Source organism: Notechis scutatus, chromosome 2 (genome assembly GCF_049901735.1).
Source record: "Notechis scutatus isolate UNSWTSFEM ecotype Mainland chromosome 2, rNotScu1.2, whole genome shotgun sequence".
NCBI classification, from domain to species: domain Eukaryota; kingdom Metazoa; phylum Chordata; class Lepidosauria; order Squamata; family Elapidae; genus Notechis; species Notechis scutatus.
Genome location: NC_142010.1, coordinates 8,993,180 through 9,014,025, shown reverse-complemented (window position 1 = coordinate 9,014,025; position 20,846 = coordinate 8,993,180). Strand labels below are relative to the sequence as shown.

The window sequence follows — 20,846 nt, the reverse complement described above, 5'->3', positions numbered from 1 at the left end:
GGTGATCCTTTGATGTTTCCACCAGGGCTGGTGATCCTGACTGAAACTTTTCCCGCAAACAGGACATTCAAAGGGTGTCTCAACTGTGTGAGTCCTCTGGTGTCTTACCAGGTTAGAATTCTGACTGAAACTTTTCCCGCAAACAGGACATTTAAAGGGTTTCTCTCCTGTGTGAGTCCTTTGATGTTTCACCAGGTTGGAATTCTGACTGAAACTTTTCCCACAAACAGGACATTCAAAGGGTTTTTCTCCTGTGTGAGTCCTCTGATGTCTCACCAGGTGGAATTCTGACTGAAACTTTTCCCACAAACAGGACATTCAAATGGTTTCTCTCCTGTGTGAGTCCTCTGATGTTTCACCAGGTTGGAATTCTGACTGAAACTTTTCCCACAAATAGGACATTCAAAGGGTTTTTCTCCTGTGTGAGTCCTCTGATGTTTCACCAGGTGGAATTCTGACTGAAAACTTTTCCCACAAACAGGACATTTAAAGGGTTTTTCTCCTGTGTGAGTCCTCTGATGCTCACCAGGTGGAATTCTACTGAAACCTTTCCCACAAACAGGACATTCAAAGGGTTTTTCTCCTGTGTGAGTCCTCTGATGCTCACCAGGCTGAATTCTGACTGAAACTTTTCCCACAAACAGGACATTCAAAGGGTTTTCTCCTGTGTGAGTCCTCTGATGGCTCACCAGGACAGAATTGTGACTGAAACTTTTCCAACAAACAGGACATTTAAAGGGTGTGAGTCCTCTATGTGTTACCAGTCTGGAATTCTTACTGAAACGTTTCCCACAAACAGGACATTCAAATGGTTTCTCTGTGTGAGTCCTCTGATGTGTTACCAGGCTGGAATTCTGACTGAAACCTTTCCCATAATCAGGACATTCAAAGGGTTTCTTTCCTGCGTGAGTCCTCAGGTGTCTCACGAGGTGGGAATATCCAATGAAATATTTCTGACAATCCGGACAGTCATATGGCTTCTTCCTGCTGTGAGTCCTCAGATGTATCACCAAGTTGTCATTTTTCTTAAAGGATTTACCACATTGGAAGCACTTGTAGGGCATCTCTTCTGGGTGGGTTCTTCAATCAAAAGGGATCTGTTCTGACAAAAGGTTTTGCCACATTCAGATAATTTGTATCTAATTTTCTCCAGATTAGATTTTCCCCTGCATAATCATTTGCGATTTGAAGTCTGCATCTTCCATGATAGGCACACCTATTGAGCTTTTCCACTACTGATATTCTTGAGAAGGTCAACAATATGTGTGATCCCTTATTTAGTGGTGCTTTGATTTAAGCCCATTTCTTCCCCCAGGGCAATGCAAGGATTACTGTCTGTCCTATGTGCCCATCCAATTAATCTTTTCCTCCCCACTCACTTCCAGATATTTTCCTCTTTTTCTGAATGGAAAAATAATCTTTCTTGACCTATTTGTGTATTGTGTCCTTGAGTTCCACATACTCTACTTTTTGCAGCACGAAATCTTGTATTGATTTTCTTTCCTTTGTTTCTCAACTGCTGTGGAAGGAGAAGAATTGTGTGGTTTTTCTGATGGAAATGGAGAATATTTTTATTTCTTCCTCAATCTGCTTTGCTTTTCAATATTGCTTGTTATTCTCAGTTGTCCAGTGTGGTCTTCTGGCATCATCTTTGTCTGTAAGATTCAAATGAAAATGTGACTTTTATTGTTTATAAAAGGGTTGCAGAAGATGTGAAAAAAGTGTACATTACAATGAAAAAGCAAACATGCCAATATGCTAGAATAATCACTTACATTAATTATGATATTTACTACTGAGTTCCAGTTCAAATATCCATTCAATCATTAAATTCACTTGTTGACTTAAGTCAATCACAAATTCTCAGACCTGCAAAGGGTTATCATCAAATACAGTTACGTGAAGAAGAAAGTACACCCTCGACCTGTATGATTTTATGTATCACGACATAGTAAAAATAATCTCTTCCTTAGCAGTTTAAAAATAGGTAAATATAATGTCAGATGAGCAACAACAGATGATATTTTATACCCATGTCATTCTTTTTTTACAAAAACAAAAACACCCTTACTTCTTCCATAGGTATGAAGAGGCAAAGTAGCAACCAGTGCTGCTGATCAAATGCACTTGATCAATTGATCATCAACAATTGTGACTATATCTATAAAAGCCGAAGTTGTAGGAGTTTCCTGGTCTCCAGCACTGAGGTGTGAATTAGATGCCAAAGAGTAAAGACATCAGCAGGGATCTTAGAGAAGCCATTGTTGCTGCCCATCAATCTGGGAAGGGTTATATTTTCCAAACAATTTAAACTCCATCATTCTACGTTCCACATTCACAAGTGGAAAACATTCAAGACACTTGCCAATCTTCTCAGGAGTGGCAGTGCCAGCAAATTCACCCCAGGTTCAGGATGTGCAATACTCAGAGTAATTACAAAAAATCCAAACATTGCATCTCAGGATCAACAGGCCTCACTTAGCACGTTAAGTGTTAAGGTTCATGACAACACAATTAGAAAAAGACTGAACAAGTATGGTTCGTTTGGAAGGGCTGCCAGGAGAAAGCCTCTGATTTCTAAAAAGGACATGGCAGCAACACTTTGATTTGCACATTTGCATCTGAACTAATCACAAGACTTCTGAAACACTGTCCTTTGGATGAGACCAAAGTGCAGGTGTTTGGCCATAAAGCAGAGTGCCATTTTGATGAAAATCAAACCAAAAGATATCAACACAAAGATCTCATAGCAACCGTCAAGCAGAGTGATGAAGGGGTGATGATTTGGAGTTGTTTTGCAGCCACAGGACGTAGCTACTTCAAACTTTGGCAAATTTAGGACTTGTGGACTTTAACTCCCAGAATTCCTGAGCTAACATGACTTGAGGAAGAATTCTGGGAGTTGAAATCCACAAGTCTTAAAGCAGTCAAGATTGAAGACCCCTGCTCTGTACGATAGTATCCAGAATCAGAATAGATCTGGAAGGGACCCTAAATGTCTTCTACTACAACCCTCTGCTCAAGCAGGAGATTCTAGCTGCGATAATGATAGAAATATTGGCTGAAGCCTTGGAAATGGAAATATAGTTATGATGGAAGATGATGGAATTGTAGACAATAAACTGGACTATACAGCAACAACAACAAAGCAAAACAGAAAGACTCTCCCTAAATCCTTTTTAAAATGATAGATAAATTAAATTTAAAAGATATATGGAGAGAAAGAAATACTAAAACCAAACAATATACTTTTTACTCAAATAGACATTCATCATGGTCCAGAATAGATATGATTTGGATCTCAACAGAACTAATATCTAACATTCAAGAAACAAACATTGGAACAAGTACTTGGGCAGACCACAATCCAATGACAATTAAATGGAAAGGACAAAAAAGAAGATCGAGATGGACGTTAAATAATACTATTTTAAAGGAAAAAGACTTTACACAATGGATGGAGAAAGAATTGGCCTTTTTCTGTAGAGAAAATAAAAAAAAAGATACTTCAATCCAGAATGTCTGGGACACAATGAAGGCATATGCTAGAGCAGGGGTGGGCAAACTACGGCCCGCGGGCCACATCCGGCCCGTTGGTCTGTCCAATCCGGCCCGCCCCTGAAAAAAAATCGCTGGGCGTGGCATATTGCCCTGCGCCGCGTGGCCCCCAAAGCTGCAAAACAGTGCGGAGCGCTCTTGGGGTAGGAAAGAAAAGAAGAACTTTGCAAAGGCCTCGGCTGGGAGTTCGAAATCACCTTCGAGTGCGACCTCTCCGAAGGTGAGTCCCCGCCGATCCCCCTTTTTTTTCCCGGGGCTTCCAGGCTTAAACTTTGCAAAGGCAAAGTTTGCAGGCGGGAGCGTCTTCCGGCCGAGGAGCGGAAAGGGTTCCGCCCGGTGGGCGGGCAGGCAGGCTGCTTGGAGCCACCTAAAGCTAGGCCGCTGCTGGTGGAGACTTGCCCTGCCTTGGTGCCCCGTTTCCCGGCTCGGCGGTCCTGCTCAGGCGGCACTTTAAAAGCCTGCTCCCAGCACCCGAGCAACTTCCAAGCAACTTGCGGCTTCCTTTTTCCTCGCGGGCGCTTGCGCCTGGCCCTGAGCCGTGCGGCGGAGGGGAAACTCGGAGCACCGCCGGTCGCCTCCTCCAAGCAGCTCGCCCGCCCACCGGGCGGAACCCTTCCCGCTCCTCGGCGGGAAGATGCTCCCGCCTGAAACTTTGCCTGTGCAAAGTTTAAGCCTGGAAGCCCCGGAAACCCGAGCAACTTCCCAGCAACTTTCGGCTTCCTTTTAACTTGCGGGCGCTCGCGCCTGGCCCCAAGCCGCGCGGCGGAGGGGAAGCCCGGCGGGTGGGCGGGCTGCTTGGAGGAGGCGACCCGGCGGTGCTCCGGCAGCAGCAACAGGCAGTTCCGCCCGGGCTCCACTCAGGTGTCCGGCTGGGGATGTCAGAAGTTGCTACTGCCGGCGCAGCTCCACGCGGCTCCAGTCCCGCGTTGCTTTGGGAAGGAGAAGGCAAAACCAGGAGCCGCTGAGCCTGAGCCTCCGGTGCCGCTGCTGCCGTTGCAAAGCACCGCCGCGACTCTTTGCCTTTCCCTTCCCGAGGCAACACGGGACTGGAGCCGCGCGGAGCCGCGCCGGCAGTAGCAACTCCTGACTCAGGGGGACTCCGAGGGGAGGGGAAGGAGGAGAAGAGGGGGGGAAGGGTGGGGGGGCGATTCCCAAAAAATCTTGTGCTGACCCGGCCCGTCTGTCAAATTTTAAAAGTCAATGTGGCCCCCAAGCCAAAAAGTTTGCCCACCCCTGTGCTAGAGGCTTGATTATAGACTATATAAGGAAACAGAACATTAGGAAAAGGCAAGCTACTAAAGTTTTAGAAGATGAGCATAAAAGACTTGAAAAAGAACTAGAAAATGCCACAGAAAAAAGACATTAAACTAAAAATGGACATAATCAAACATAAAATGGGTCAAATAGAGAAAGAAGAATTGGCACAGAAAATTAGAAGTGCTAAACAGAACTATTTTGAAGATGCAAATAAACCAGGTAGATGGTTAGCATACAAATTGAGAAAGGAGAAAGAATCAAGGAAAATACTTCAGTTAATAGATGACCAAGGCCAAGTTTGTTATGGCAATAAAGAGAAAAAGGAAATTATTCGAGACTTCTATGGGCAACTATACAAGCAAGAGAATATTGATGACGAAAGAGTCAAACAGTACTTACAGAATGCTAATCTACCTAAGATACCTAAAGAGACTGAAGAAATGTTAGAAAGTAATATAACAATGATGGAATTAACTGAAGCACTTAAGAAGCAAAATAATGGAAAAGCACCAGGTCCAGATGGGCTCCCGGCAGAATTTTATAAAACACTACAAGAATCGCTGAGTCTTCCATTGCTAGAAGTCATGAATGAAGTTATGTCAAAGAAGATGATACCTAAAACATGGTCAGAAGCTTATATTACACTTATTCCAAAAGAAGAGGCTGATCCATTGCAAATTAAAAATTATAGACCTATCTCTCTATTAAATGCAGACTATAAAATCTTTGCTTCAATTTTGGCAGAAAGACTTAAAAAATACTTAAATAACTTTATTCATCCAGATCAAAATGGATTTCTGCCAAAGAGACAAATCAAAGAAAATATGAGAGTAATTCTGGACACTTTGGAATATTATGAGGCACATCCTGAAAAGCCAATGGCTTTGATATTCTTAGATGCGCAAAAGGCATTTGATAATGTGAATTGGAGATTTATGTTATTATTACTGGAACAGATGGGTTTTGCTAGAAAATTTATGCAAGCAATAGAAGCCATATATTATAATCAAACGGCAAAGGTAATGATAGAGGGAGAATTTACAGATTCTATCAATATAAGAAAAGGTACAAGACAAGGATGCCCACTATCACCTTTGCTATTTGTATTAACTTTGGAAGTGTTGAACAGAAATATTAGAGATGATAAAAGTATAAAAGGAATGAAAATTAAAAAGGAAGAATTTAAATTGCAAGCCTTGTGGATGATTTGGCCTTTATTTTGGAAGACCCCTTAGACACAGCTCCAAAATTATTGGAAAAGATAGAGACATATGGTGAGGTGGCTGGTTTGAAAATAAACAAAGATAAAACAAAGATCTTGACAAAGAATATGTTATTAAGACAAAGAGAAGAACTGGCAGACCTGTTGAAAATTCAAGTTACAAATAAGGTTAAGTATTTGGGGATACATCAAGATGTAGTACATTAAAAGAGAACAATTATATTAAACTTAAACAACAGATAGCGTTAGACTTGATGAAATGGGAAAACTTACAATTGTCATTAATAGGGAGAATCTCAACAATCAAGATGATTATCCTACCCAGAATCTTATATTTGTTTCAAACAATACCAATTAGGCTTGGGAAAGACTACTTTGAAGATTTAAATAAAATTGTGTTGAAATATATATGGCAAGGTAAGAAAGCGAGAATAAAGTTAAAACTTTTGCAAGATGCTAGAATTAGAGGAGGATTTGGTTTGCCTAATTGGGAGTTGTACTATCAAGGTGCAAATGTTATGTGGGCCAAGGAATGGATAACATTAAGAAAGACTAGATTGATGACACAAGAAGGACATGATTTGTTGTTGGGCTGGCATGCTTTTTTATGGTATAAGGGAACTAAAACACAGGGCTATTTTAGAAGACATCATATACGGAGTCTTTGTGGTTAAATTGGGAGAAGATTAAAAGACAATGTTATTTGAAAATTCCAGTTTGGTTATCGACTATTGAAGCATTTTCCTATCCTATAATTTATAAGAAGGAACAAACAGTTAGATATGGGGAAATATTGGATGAAAAGGGTGAACTTAAATCGATGCAAAATTTAGAGGAACAAGGTATAAAGATGAATTGGTTTTCATATGCGCAAATACATTCAAGGTATGATGAAGATTTCAAAACAGAAGGATTCTATGATAAATTGACTGATTTAGATAAGATTTTGACAGGTACTGATGAAAAGGTGATTAAAAAATTATATGGTTATTTATTGGAAATTAAGCTAGAGGAAGAACAAGTTAAAGAAACTATGATTGCTTGGGGGAAGAATTTCGGATATGGGATCGATTTAGAGAAATGGCAAAAATTGTGGTCTCAAAATTATAAAATGACAATGTCAACAGCATATAAAGAAAATTTGTATAAGATGTTTTACAGGTGGCACTTTCCCCCGACAAGAATAGCAAGAATGTTCAAGAACAAATCCAAAAAATGCTGGAAATGTCATCAGATACCTGGCTCATATTACCATATGTGGTGGACTTATGAGGACACTAGAAAAAATGAGAAAATACCATCGCAGGAAGAAATTATTAAGAAAATATTGGAATATGCTGAAATGAGTAGATTGACATTTGAAATTAGAGAACAAGAGGATAAACAATTTTATAAAATTTGGGACCTTTTCCACCAATGGTTAGATAATAAAATACAATAATAGAATATCTAGAATTCTAGGAAATAATGAATATATTAAGATATATATATATATTTTTCTTGATATCATATCTATAATAATGTTTTTAGGATAGATTTGGTATGTTTATATGATTTGTTATAAAATAAATTAAGTAAATTATAGTTATCTCGCAAAGTATGAATGAATAAAATTATAGTCAAATGATTGTTTAATAGTGATATCAGGGTATTTAATTTCTGATTGATAATATGAGTTATTATGTAATGTAACTGTAATTGAGACTACGAAATGGATGCACAAAAAACTGGTAAACCAACCGACACACTGTTTATATATTTATGAAAGAAAGCTGGATGTTTTTATGTTTTATTTGTTTTGTTTGTCTTTAAAAACCAATAAAATTGTTTTTCAAAAAAAAAAACCAATATAAAAAAAAAGTCCAGTGATGAAGCACCCACAGGGCCTTAAGGCCAGCTGTTCTACAGGTTCATGTCCTCACTGTTAGGAAGTTTCTCCTTAATTCCAGGTTCCCTCTTTCCTTGATTAATTTCCATCCATTGTGTCTTGCCCTGCCTTCAGGTGCTTTGGAAAATAAGTTGACCCGCCTCCTTTGTGGCACTTTCTCAAACACTGGACTACTGCTATCATGTCCCCTAAAGCAGTGATCCCCAACCTTTTTGACGCCGCGGCCCGGTACCGGCATCAGCTGGGTGCCGCGGCCCGGTACCAGCATCAACTGGGCGCCGCCATCTTTTTTGACGAAAAAGTGCTTCCGGTGTGGCACTTTTCATCAAAAGATTACGCTCCGTGAGCTTTTCGGTAGAAATGGCTTTCACCCGGAAAAGCTCACGAGCTGGCGCCGCCATCTTTTTGATGAAAAAGTGGTTCCGGTGAGCTTTCTACCGGAAAAGCTCACGGAAGCACTTTTTACCAAAAAGATGGCGGCGCCCAGCAACCAGCGGCCCGGTAAGACTTGTTCCGCGGACCGGTACCGGTCCACGGACCGGCGGTTGGGGACCCCTGCCCTAAAGTCCCTCTTTTCTGTAAACTAGCAAAACCCAAATCCTACAACTGTTCTTCAGGTTTTAGTCTCCAGGTCAAATGTGAGACCACCTGTCCAATAGCAGTTTCTCACACATGGCTTCTCTGTTTTGCCTTTCTTTTTGCAAAATACATCATGACAAGATGTAATATGTTCATATGTTGATGATCATCTGAGGGTATAATTACCTACATCCCAAAAAGTCCTCCATAGTTGTTTTTTTACAAAGTACTAGGTTAAGCACAGTCGAACTTGGTTAGTACACAGATGGGGCACCAATAGGAAACACTGTGCTTGTTGGTTAGACATGGAAATAATAATAATAATACAAAAATCTCAGAAGAGAGCAGGGGAAGATCAGTCTGATATTTTTGCCAATAAAAAAGCTGGTCCATAAGAGAATAATCGAGTTGAAAGGGACCTTGGAGGTCTTCTAGTCCAATCCCTGCTCAGGCAGGAGACTTTATATCATTCCTGATTAATTGCTGTCCCGTCTCCTCTTGAAACCCTTCAGTGATGAAGAACTCACAACTTTTGGGGGAAAGCTGTTCCCAAGGAATTAAGGTTAATTTGAAGGAGGATAATTGCGGCCACCACTGTTAAAGCTTGGACCACCAAAATTTGGGGAGGAAAGGAACGCGTAGCAGCAGCTAATATACTTCAGCCTAGTTGCTTCTCTGCTTCCACATTGTTATTAGCCAGAAAGATGTAAAGGATCGTGGTAAGAAAAAAAACATTTCTGCTCTGGGAGGTCCCTGTCCTCTGGGACTGATGGAGGAATTTGGGATTATGAGAACACACAAATGAATGGCTTTGTGAGCCTGAGCTCTTCCCAAGAAGCTCCCACAGGGAGCACAGTCGCTTTTTAAAAGACCCCTCATCATGGTTTGGAAACTGCAGGTTTCTTTGGAGAAGGCTGAAGCGGATGTGGCTCCTCCTACAGATTTGGAATTAAGAGACTCGATTCATGATGAACTGAACTTTCGTAAGAAGACTGGAGAATGGACCTAACCATGCCTAACTGGAAAACAATTTGGAAAATGGATCGACCAAGAGGTTTTAGGATTTGGGGGAATAAGACACAACTTTTCTCTACATTGCTCTCAACTTAAATTTTAAGAAAAACTTTTATTAATAAGAATCAAACAAAGGTATTTCATCCCGGACAAATCAGAGAGAATGATTCTAGTGATTTATGGTAAATAAGAAGCCATTCTAAATTTGATACAAATTAAACGGAATAGTAGATTGTTAACAAGGTGCTTTGATGTTTAACTTGGTTGTTGGTTCACCTGTTAATTACAATGCCTTTATAGATCATAGATTAATGTCGAATTGGTTGTCAACAGAGGTAGATTTTATAAATTTTGGGCCTGCTTCAGAAGGGGAGGAAACTAATATTGCTAATATATATTCTAATGGGGGGATAATAAAAGTAAATCTGTTTTTCTCTTTTTTAATTTTTTCTTTTTATATGTTTTTTCTATTATTGTTTTGATTTTGAAAAAATTCTTTTTGTTTTTGGAGTTTGAACTGTATATTAATATTTTGAATAAAATAACCTTTTGAAAAAATCCCTTAACCACAACTACGTTTATGGCGCTACTGTGGACCTATTTTTGAAATTACCTCTAAATTTATAGAATAATAGCAACATGGGATTGGTTGTATCATGGTGACCAGAACTTGACACAATATTCTAGATCTGCTATCACCAGTACAGTGTAATGGAACTCTTATCACTGATTCTTGTCCCTGGCACTATGCCCCTGTTGATGCAGCCTGGGACTACATTGGGTTTTTTCGGCAGTGGCAGCGCTATACAGCACAATACTGGCACAAGTGGTAATTAGCATACGGCCCAGGGATACTTGGCCTGCCCTTTTGAGGATTTCTCAGAGGCAGCCATCATTTTCAGTGCACCCACAATTCCTTTATGCAGTCTACAGTCTACTGTAAAACTGAATATCTTGTCCTAGTGACAATGACCCAGAAGCAGCCACCATTTTGATACAGAGGCAGGCATGACAAAATGGCAGCTACTTCCACAAGTCTGCCACATGACCAGGCATGAATCCCAGGCACACTCAAAATAACAGCTGCTTCCATGACAGAGTCATGAAGCCCACAAATGCGTTCTTGCTTTCCTTCACTTCACCGATCTCTTCAGAGATCTTTGAAAGGTATGGAGAAGGAGGAGGCTGTGATGCCTGGTGGGTTGGGAGTCAGGCCTAACAACTGTAGGGACTGAGTGGGAATAGGAAAATGCCTGTGGGGACCCGAAGGGTGGGGTAGTGGAGGCTAGGCCTCCAAGAGATCCCCACAACCCTGAGGTAGTCACTGTTCTGCTTAATGACTTGAACATTTGTTTAACAGCTTCCTCAGGGAGAGAAGGGGATAGGTAGTTAAGCAATCGCACTTAACAACCACTGCAAGATGCAACCATAACTGACAGGCTCCATTACAGTTGTATCTAGAGGACTACTTCTATGTTGGCTGGGGAATTCTGGGGCTCAAAATATGGAGGACACCAAGGTAGAAGACAGAAATTCCACGTGTGGGAATTCCATAATCAATATACAAAAAACACCACCCAAAAGCCTTTTTGAGGAATTCCAGTACTTTTGCAAAACTGAAATTGCTGCTGATAACGAGAAACAGGTTAGCCATATTCCATTTTCTCTCCACTTACAAATCTAATTCTGAAATATGTTTTCACCTACACTCCTAATGAGAGATGAGAAATGAAATTCAAACTCATCAACTTCCCTCAGTTGGATTTCCATGTGGGCAATGATGAACAATGCATGCCAGAAGCATCATCCACAGAAAGATCTGTCTCCTCTGTGAGTCTTCCGGAATATCACCAGGTTCACATTTCTCTTGTGTCGATTCTCAGGACATTTAAATGGTTTCTCTCCTGTGTGAGTCCTTTGATGTTTCACCAGGCTGTAATTCTGACTGAAACATTTCCCGCAAACAGGACATTTAAAGGGTTTCTCTCCTGTGTGAGTCCTTTGATGTTTCACCAGGTTGGAATTCTGACTGAAACTTTTCCCACAAATAGGACATTCAAATGGTTTCTCTCCTGTGTGAGTCCTCTGATGGCTCACCAGGCTGGAATTCTGACTGAAATATTTTCTACACACGGGACATTCATACGGCTTTTGTCCTGTGTGAGTCCTCTGATGGCTCACCAGGCTGGAATTCTGACTGAAACTTTTCCTGCAAACAGGACATTCAAAGGGTTTCTCTCCTGTGTGAGTCCTCTGATGGCTCACCAGGCTGGAATTCTGACTGAAACTTTTCCTGCAAATAGGACATTCAAAGGGTTTCTGTCCTGTGTGAATCCTTTGGTGTCTCACCAGGTTGGAATTCTCACTGAAACGTTTCCCGCAAATAGGACATTCAATGGGTTTTTCTCCTGTGTGAGTTCTCTGATGGTTCACCAGGACAGAATTATGACTGAAACCTTTCCCGCAAACAGGACATTCAAAAGGTTTCTCTCCTGTGTGAATCCTCTGATGACTCACCAGGCTGTAATTCTGACTGAAACATTTCCCGCAAATAGGACATTCAATGGGTTTTTCTCCTTTGTGAGTTCTCTGATGGTTCACCAGGACAGAATTCTGACTGAAACGTTTCCCACAAACAAGACATTCAAAGGGTTTCTCTCCTGTGTGAGTCCTCTGATGACGCACCAGGACAGAATTGTGACTGAAGCCTTTCCCACAATCAGGACATTTAAAGGGTTTCTCAACTTTGTGAGTCCTCTGGTGTCTTACCAGGCTGGAATTCTCACGGAAACCTTTCCCACAGACAGGACATTCAAATGGTTTCTCTCCTGTGTGAGTCCTCTGATGTCTTACCAGGCTGGAATTCTCACTGAAACCTTTCCCACAAACAGGACATTCAAAGGGTTTCTCTCCTGTGTGAGTCCTCTGATGGTTCACTCGGTGGGAATTCTGACTGAAACTTTTCCGGCAAATAGGACATTCAAAGGGTTTCTGTCCTGTGTGAATCCTTTGGTGTCTTACCAGGTTGCAATTCTGACTGAAACGTTTCCCACAAATCGGACATTCAATGGGGTTTTCTCCTGTGTGAGTTCTCTGATGGTTCACCAGGCTGAAATTCTGACTGAAACGTTTCCCGCAAACAGGACATTTAAAGGGTTTCTCTCCTGTGTGACTCCTTTGGTGTCTCACCAGGTTGGAATTCTGACTGAAAGCTTTCCCACAAATCGGACATTCAAAGGGTTTCTCTCCTGTGTGTATCCTCTGATGGCTCACCAGGTGAGAATTCTGACCAAAACTTTTCCAACAAACAGGACATTTAAAGGGTTTCTCTCCTGTGTGAGTCCTCTGATGGTTCACCAAGTCAGAATTCTTACTGAAGCCTTTCCCACAATCAGGACATTCAAAGGGTGTCTCTCCTGTGTGAGTCCTTTGATGACATACCAGGCTGGAATTTTGACTGAATATTTTCCCACAAATAGGACATTTAAATGGTTTCTCTCCTGTGTGAGTCCTCAGATGTATCACTAAGTTGTCATTTTTCTTAAAGGATTTACCACATTGGAAGCATTTGTAGGGCATCTCTTCTGGGTGAGTTCTTCCATGAACCCAAAGGGATCTGTTCTGACCAAAGCTTTTGCCACATTCAGATAATTTGTATGCTCTTTTCTCCGGAGTGGATTTTTTCCTGCATAATCACTTGTGATTTGAAGTCTGCATCTTCCATGATAGGCACACCTATTGAGCTTTTCCACCACTGATATTCTTGAGAAGGTCAAAAATATGTGTGATCCCTTGTTTAGTGATTTTTTGATTTAAGCCCATTTCTTCCTCCAAGGGTAACGCAAGGATTACTGTCTGTCCTATGTGCCCATCCAATTAACCTTTTCCTTCCCACTAAGTTCCAGATATTTTCCTCTTTTTCTGAATGGAAAAATAAACTTTCTTGACCTATTTGTGTATTGTGTCCTTGAGTTCCACGTACTCTACTTTTTGCAGCATGAAATCTCTTATCAATTTTCTTTCCTTCGTCTCTCACCTTCTGTGGAAGGAGAAGAATTGTGTGGTTCTTCTGATGGAAATGGAGAATATTTTTATTTCTTCCTCAATCTGCTTTGCTTTTCAATATTGCTTGTTATTCTCAGTTGTCCAGTGTGGTCTTCTGGCATCATCTTTGTCTGTAAGATTCAAATGAAAACGTAGCTTTTATTGTTTATAAAAGGGTTGCAGAAAATGTAAAAAGTGTACATTGCAATGAAAAAGCAAACATGCAACAATGCTAGAATAACCTTACATTAATTATATTTACTATTGAGTTTCAGTTTAAATATCCATTCAATCATTACATTCACTTGTTGTCTTAGGTCAGTCACAAATTCTCAGCCCTGCAAAGGGTTATCATGAAATACAGTTATGTGAAGAAGGAAGTACACCCTCGATCTTTATGATTTTATATATCACAACATAGTAAAAATAATCTTATCCTTAGCAGTTTAAAAATAGGTAAACATAACATCAGATGAGCAACAACAGATTATATATTATGCCCATGTCATTCTTTTTTTTTTTGCAAAAACAAAAGCACTCTTATTTCTTCCATAGGTATGAAGAGGTGAAGTAGCAGCCCTGGATCAATTGATCATCAACAAGTGTAACTATATCTATAAAGCCGAAATTGTTGGAGTTTTCTGATCTCCAGCACTGAGGTGTGAATTAGATGCCAAAGAATAAAGACAGCAGCAGGGATCTTAGAGAAACAATTGTTCCTGCCCATCAATCTGGGAAGGGTTATTAGACTTTTCCCAAACAATTTAAACTCCATCATTGTACGTTCTACATTCACAAGTGGAAAACATTCAAGACACTTGCCAATCTTCTCAGGAGTGGAAGTCCCAGCAAATTCACCCCAGATTCAGAACGTGCAATGCTCAATTTAAAAAATCCAAGCATTACATCTCAGGCTCTACAGGCCTCATTGAGCATGTTAAGTGTTAATGTTCATGACAGTACAATTAGAAAAAGACTGGACAAGTATGGTTCTTTTGGGAGGGTTGCCAGGAGAAAACCTCTGACTTCTAAAAAGGACATGGCAGCAATTCTTAGATTTGCAAATTTGCATTTGAACAAATCACAAGACTTCTGGAACACTGGATGAGACCAACATGGGGATGTTTGGAAGCAAGGAAGAAGGCAAGAAGTCCTGCAAACTCCAAACCCTGGCAACAGCACACAAAACTCCGTGTTTTTTTTTTTCTTTTACAAAGTTAAGCACAGTTGAACCTGGTTAATACACAGATGGGGCACGAATAGGAAATACAGTGCTTGTTGGCTACGCGTGGAAGTTAAAAAAAAACATCTCAGAAGAGAGCAGAGGAAGATCAGTCCGATATTGTTGCCAGGAAAACAGCAGGTCCATAAGAGAATAAGAGAGTTGGAAGGGACCTTGGAGGTTTAGTCCAATCCCTACTCAGGCGGGAGACTTGATATCATTCCTGATTAATTGCTGTCCTGTCTCCTCTTTATACCCTTCAATGATGAAGAACTCACAACTTTTGGAGGGAAGCTGTTCCCAAGGAATTAAGTTTAACTTGAAGGAGGATTTTTAAAATCTTCCCACCAGCAGAAAATTGCGGCCACTACTGTTAAAGCTTGGATCACCGGTGGATTTAAAAACTGGGGAGGGAAGAAACACGTAGCAGCAGCTGATATGCTTCAGCCTAGTTGCTTCTCTGCTTCCACATCCCGTAGAAAACCCAAGAGCCCTACTTGCTCCCAGCCTCTCCTCCCACCTGACCTCAACTCACCTTCCAGCTGCTGCTTCCACCCTGGGAAGAGCCGAAAAACCACTCTGCACACCACCTTCTTTCCATGAGTGATCCGGAAGAAGCAGCTCCTCTCCTCCCATCCTTTCTAGCTATGCAGTACTCGATGGTTTTAACTCCTTTAAGCTCAACCACAGACGACCATTAAGGGCTTTCTAGTCACTGCTAAGTGACTGCCATCTCCTGATAGGACACAAAACAACACGCTTGTCTGTCTCTAACATGTTTGTAAGATGTTTTCACTGATCAAATGCTATCAAATCATTTTTGAGTTCTAGCAATCTATCTTTGCAACTGATCCATGTGCAATAGTGAAATGTGACACTAAAGAGCCCTAAATGTTTAGGAAGTTCTTAGAGAATTTCATAGAGTTGGAAGAGACCAACTCCCCAAGCAGAGGGACCCTATTCTGTTCCAGACAAATGGATGTCCAATCTCCTCTTCAAAAACCCCATTAATGGAGCACCCACAACTTCTAGAGGGAAAGCATTTCCACTGATTGTTCTCTGAAAGGAAATTTCTCCCTGATTCTAGATTGGATGTCTGACAAGTCTTCCTCTTTGTGCTGCTCTGAGGGGCATTGGACAATAGGCTTTTTCTGTTTCAGCCCCTCAAATATTGAAAGACTGCTATGATGAAACCCCAGTCCTTCTCTGTGTTAGGCTAGATATATCCAGTTCCTGCAATAGCTCACTGTAGAACTACTTTGGAGTAGAAATGAAGAAATTACAAGAAAGAGGGTATTTTCTAAGTCAAAAGAAGAAAATAGAACAATTGTTAAAAATATATGGAAAGTTGTGAAAGTGTGCAAACTACCAAGACACCAGATTGGTAAATCATCAAAAATAGAACAATCTGTAATCCGGAACTCTATCAGGCAGTCCTAGGAGATTTGTGATGAAGTATTTATCACATACTGTGGCCAAATATTACCAATTCAGTCAATATTTTAAACCAATGCACATTACAACCTATACAACAACGCTGGTTAGGAATTAAAAGGATACTACTGTGTTAACAGTTGCCATTTCCATAGCTACAGCACAATTCATAGCATTCTCAGAATTGTGTTCAGAGATGACATGGTGAATATGGTTAATAAAGAATTTGGATATTGAAGAGAAAGGAGTTATAGCTATATTTGAAGATAACACAACATGTATACAAATGGCAACAGGTGCGAGTAAAAATCAGAAAGAAGAATGTTGACCTAAAATAATGTTATGTCAGGGAAGCAGGGAAAGAAAATGTAATAGACATAATATATTGTCCACCAGAAAATAATTTAGCTGACCTCATGACAGAACCATTAAGTATACAAAAAACATAGAGATCTTGTGAAATTATTTGGTTTCAATGCTGTCCAGCTATAAATTGGAGGGGGGTTAGGATATTAAATGTAGTAGCTGGAACAGTAAAATTGTAGAATGGGCAAGAACAGGCAGTTCTAAGTTGATTGGTTGGAGAGTGCTTGCTTCTGCATTAGGCAATCTACGCTATGATTGGTTGCTGTAGGTGTAAAGGGGGAGTTTCCCATATTTCCCGCTTTTTTCCTTCTGTGTACTCTGTATCCTATTTGGATTTACCTCAGGATGTTTCCATGTTCCTGACCATCTTGTTTATTGTAAATATGTTAAATGTATTCATTTTTATAAAACTATAAATTTACCTCAGTGTCTCTGATTTGATTTGGAAACTTGCTGCATAATTCCCTGACAGAGATCTGTCTCCATTACACCCAGACAAAAAAGTTACTTGCAGTAGATGTCATTTGCTGGAAACATCACTGGGAGGGAGATAATTGTTGTTATTTGTAGCTGGTCCATTAGCCAGAAAGATGTAAAGGATCGTGGTGAGAAAAAAACATTTCTGCTTTGGGAGGTCCCTGTCCTCTGGGACTGATGGAGGAATTTGGGATTATGAGAACACACAAATGAATGGCTTTGTGAGCCTGAGCTCTTCCCAAGAAGCTCCCACAGGGAGCACAGTCGCTTTTTAAAAGACCCCTCAACATGGTTTGGAAACTGCAGGTTTGTTTGGAAAGGCTGAAGCGGATGTGGCTCCTCCTACAGATTTGGAATTAAGAGACTCGATTCATGATGAAATGAACTTTCGTAAGAAGACTGGAGAATGGACCTAACCATGTCTAACTGGAAAACAATTTGGAAAATGGATAGACCAAGAGGTTTTAGGATTTGGGGGAATAAGACGCAACTGTTCTCTTCATTGCTCTCAACTTAAATTTTAAGAAAAACGTATAAGAATCAAACAAAGGTATTTCATCCCGGACAAATCAGAGAGAATGATTCTAGTGATTTATGGTAAATAAGAAGCCATTCTAAATTTGATACAAATTAAACGGAATAGTAGATTGTTAACAAGGTGCTGGTTGTTGGTTTACCTGTTAATTACAATGCCTTTATAGATCATAGATTAATGTTGAATTAGTTGTCAACAGAGGTAGAATTTTATAAATTTTGGGCCTGCTTCAGAAGGGGAGGAAACTAATACTGCTTCAATATACTTATGAATATTCTAGTGGGGGGATAATAAAAGTAAATCTGTTTTTCTCTTTTTTTATTTTTCCTTTTTATATGTTTTTTCTATTATTGTTTTGATTTTGAAAAAAATTCTTTTTGTTTTTGGAGTTTGAACTGTATATTAATATTTTGAATAAAATAACCTTTTGAAAAAAATCCCTTTACCACAACTACGTTTATGGCGCTACTGTGGACCTATTTTCGAAACTACCTCAAAATTTATAGAATCATAGCAACATGGGATTGGTTGTATCATGGTGACTAGAACTGGACACAATATTCTAGATCTGCTGTCACCAGTACAGTGTTATGCAACTCTTATCACTGATTCTTGTCTTGACACTATGCCTCTTTTGATGCAGCCTGGGACTACATTGGCTTTTTTCGGCAGGGGCAGCGCTATACAGCACAATACTGGCACAAGTGGTACTTAGCATATGGCCCAGGGATACTTGGCCTGCCCTTTTGGAGATTTCTCAGAGGCAGCCATCATTTTCGGTGCACCCACAATTCCTTTACACATTCTACAAGCAGTCTACTGTAAACTGAATACTTTGTCCTAGTGACAATGACCCAGAAGCAGCCACCATTTTGATACAGAGGCAGGCATGACAAAATGGCAGCTACTACCACAAGTCTGCCACATGACCAGGCATGAATCCCAGGCACACTCAAACTAACAGCTGCTTCCATGACAGAGTCATGAAGCCCACAAATACGTTCTTGCCTTCCTTCACCAACATGAGGTTCAGAGATCTTTGAAAGGTATGGAGAAGAAGGAGGCTGTGATGCCTGGTGGGATGGGAGTCAGGCCTAACAACTGTAGGGACTGAGTGGGAATAGGAAAATTCCTGTGCGGTCCCAAAGGGTGGGGTAGTGGAGCCCAGGCCTCCAAGAGATTCTCACAACCCTGAGGTAGTCACTGTTCTGGATAACCACTTGAACATTTCTTTAACAGCTTCATCAGGGAGAGAAGGGGATAGGTAGTTAAGCAAAGTAATCTCACTTAACAACCACTGCAAGATGCAACCGTAACTGACAGGCTCCATTACGGCTGTATCTAGAGGACTACGTCTATGGTGACGGGAATTCTGGGGCTCAAAATATGGAGGACACCAAGGGAGAAGACAGAAATTCCACGTGTGGGAATTCCATAATCAATATACAAGAAACACCACCCCAAAGCCTTTTTGAGGAATTCCACTACTTTTGCAAAACTGAAATTACTGCTGATAACGAGAAACAGGTTAGCCATTTTCCATTTTCCTTTTTCTCTCCACTTACAAATCTAATTCTGAGATATGTTTTCACTTACACTCCTAATGAGAGATGAGAAATGAAATTCAAACTCATCAACTTTCCTCAGTTGGATTTCCATGTGGGCAATAATGAACAATTCATGCCAGAAGCATCATCGACAGAAAGATCTGTCTCCTCTGTGAGTCTTCCGGTATATCACCAGGTTTACATTTCTCTTGTGTCGATTCTCTGATGTCTTACCAAGTTGGAATTGTAACAGAAACGTTTCCCACAATCAAGAATTTCAAAGGGTTTCTCTCCTGTGTAAGTCCTCTGATGGTTCACCAGGAGAGAATTCTGACTGAAATTTTTCCAATAGTCAGAACATTAAATTGGTTTCTCCCCTGTATGAGTCCTCTGATGGTTCACCACATGAGAATTTTGACTGAGACTTTCCCTCCAAAGAGGATATTCAAAGGACTTTTCTATTGTGTGAGTCCTCTGATGTCTCTCCATGCTGGAATTCTGACTGAAACTTTTCCCGCAAACAGGAGATTCAAAGGGTTTATCTCCTGTGTGAGTCCTTTGATGTTTCACCATGTTGGAATTCTGACTGAAACTTTTCCCACAAATAGGACATTCAAAGGGTTTCTCTTTTGTGTGAGTCCTCTGATGGCTCACCAGGCTGGAATTCTGACTGAAACTTTTCCCGCACACAGGGCATTTAAAGGGTTTCTCTCCTGTGTGCATCCTTTGATGTTTCACCAGGTTGGGATTCTGACTGAAACTTTTCCCACAAATAGGACATTCAAAGGGTTTTTCTCCTATGTGAGTCCTCTGATGGCTCACCAGGACAGAATTTTGACTGAAAGCTTTCCCACAATAAGGACATGCAAACGGTTTCTGAACTGTGTGAGTCCTCTGGTGTCTTACCAGGCTGGAATTCTCACTGAAACCTTTCCCGCAAACAGGACATTCAAAGGGTTTTTCACCTGTGTGAGTCCTCTGATGGCTCACCAGGTGAGAATTCTGACTGAAACTTTTCCTACAAACAGGACATTCAAAGTGTTTCTCTCCTGTGTGAGTCCTCTGATGGTTCACCAGGTTGGAATTCTTACTGAAACCTTTCCCATAATCAGGACATTCAAAGGGTTTCTTTCCTGCGTGAGTCCTCAGGTGTCTCACGAGGTGGGAATATCCAATGAAATATTTCTGACAATCCGGACAGTCATATGGCTTCTTCCTGCTGTGAGTCCTCACATGTATCAGCAAGTTGTCATTTTTCTTAAAGGATTTACCACATTGGAAGCACTTGTAGGGCATCTCTTCTGGGTGGGTTCTTCAATCAAAAGGGATCTGTTCTGAAAAAAGGTTTCGCCACATTCAGATAATTTGTATCTAATTTTCTCCAGGTTAGATTTTCCCCTGCATAATCATTTGCGATTTGACGTCTGCATCTTCCACGATAGGCACACCTATTGTTTTTGGAGTTTGAACTGTATATTAATATTTTGAATAAAATAACCTTTTGAAAAAAATCCCTTTAACACAAGTACGTTTATGGCGCTACTGTGGACCTAATTTCAAAACTACCTCTAGATTTATAGAATCATAGCAACATGGGATTGGTTGTATCATGGTGACCTAGATCTACTGTCACCAGTGTAGTGTAATGCAACTCTTATCACTGATTCTTGTCTTGACACTATGCCTCTCTTGATGCAGCCTGG

At 40.6% G+C, this 20,846-nt stretch overlaps 1 protein-coding gene across 1 annotated transcript; it reads right to left on the bottom strand.

The window, feature by feature from the left end:
- Window positions 1-20,550, bottom strand: LOC148131711 (uncharacterized; the record flags this gene model as incomplete). Its single annotated transcript, XM_087954114.1, is given in 8 exon segments — window positions 1-281; window positions 284-606; window positions 608-659; window positions 662-695; window positions 927-1,080; window positions 1,468-1,519; window positions 11,330-13,211; window positions 19,507-20,550. Coding segments are annotated over 8 exon segments (3,711 nt in total), but the record flags the coding sequence as incomplete, so codon positions are not given.
- Window positions 20,551-20,846: the final 296 nt, after the last annotated feature.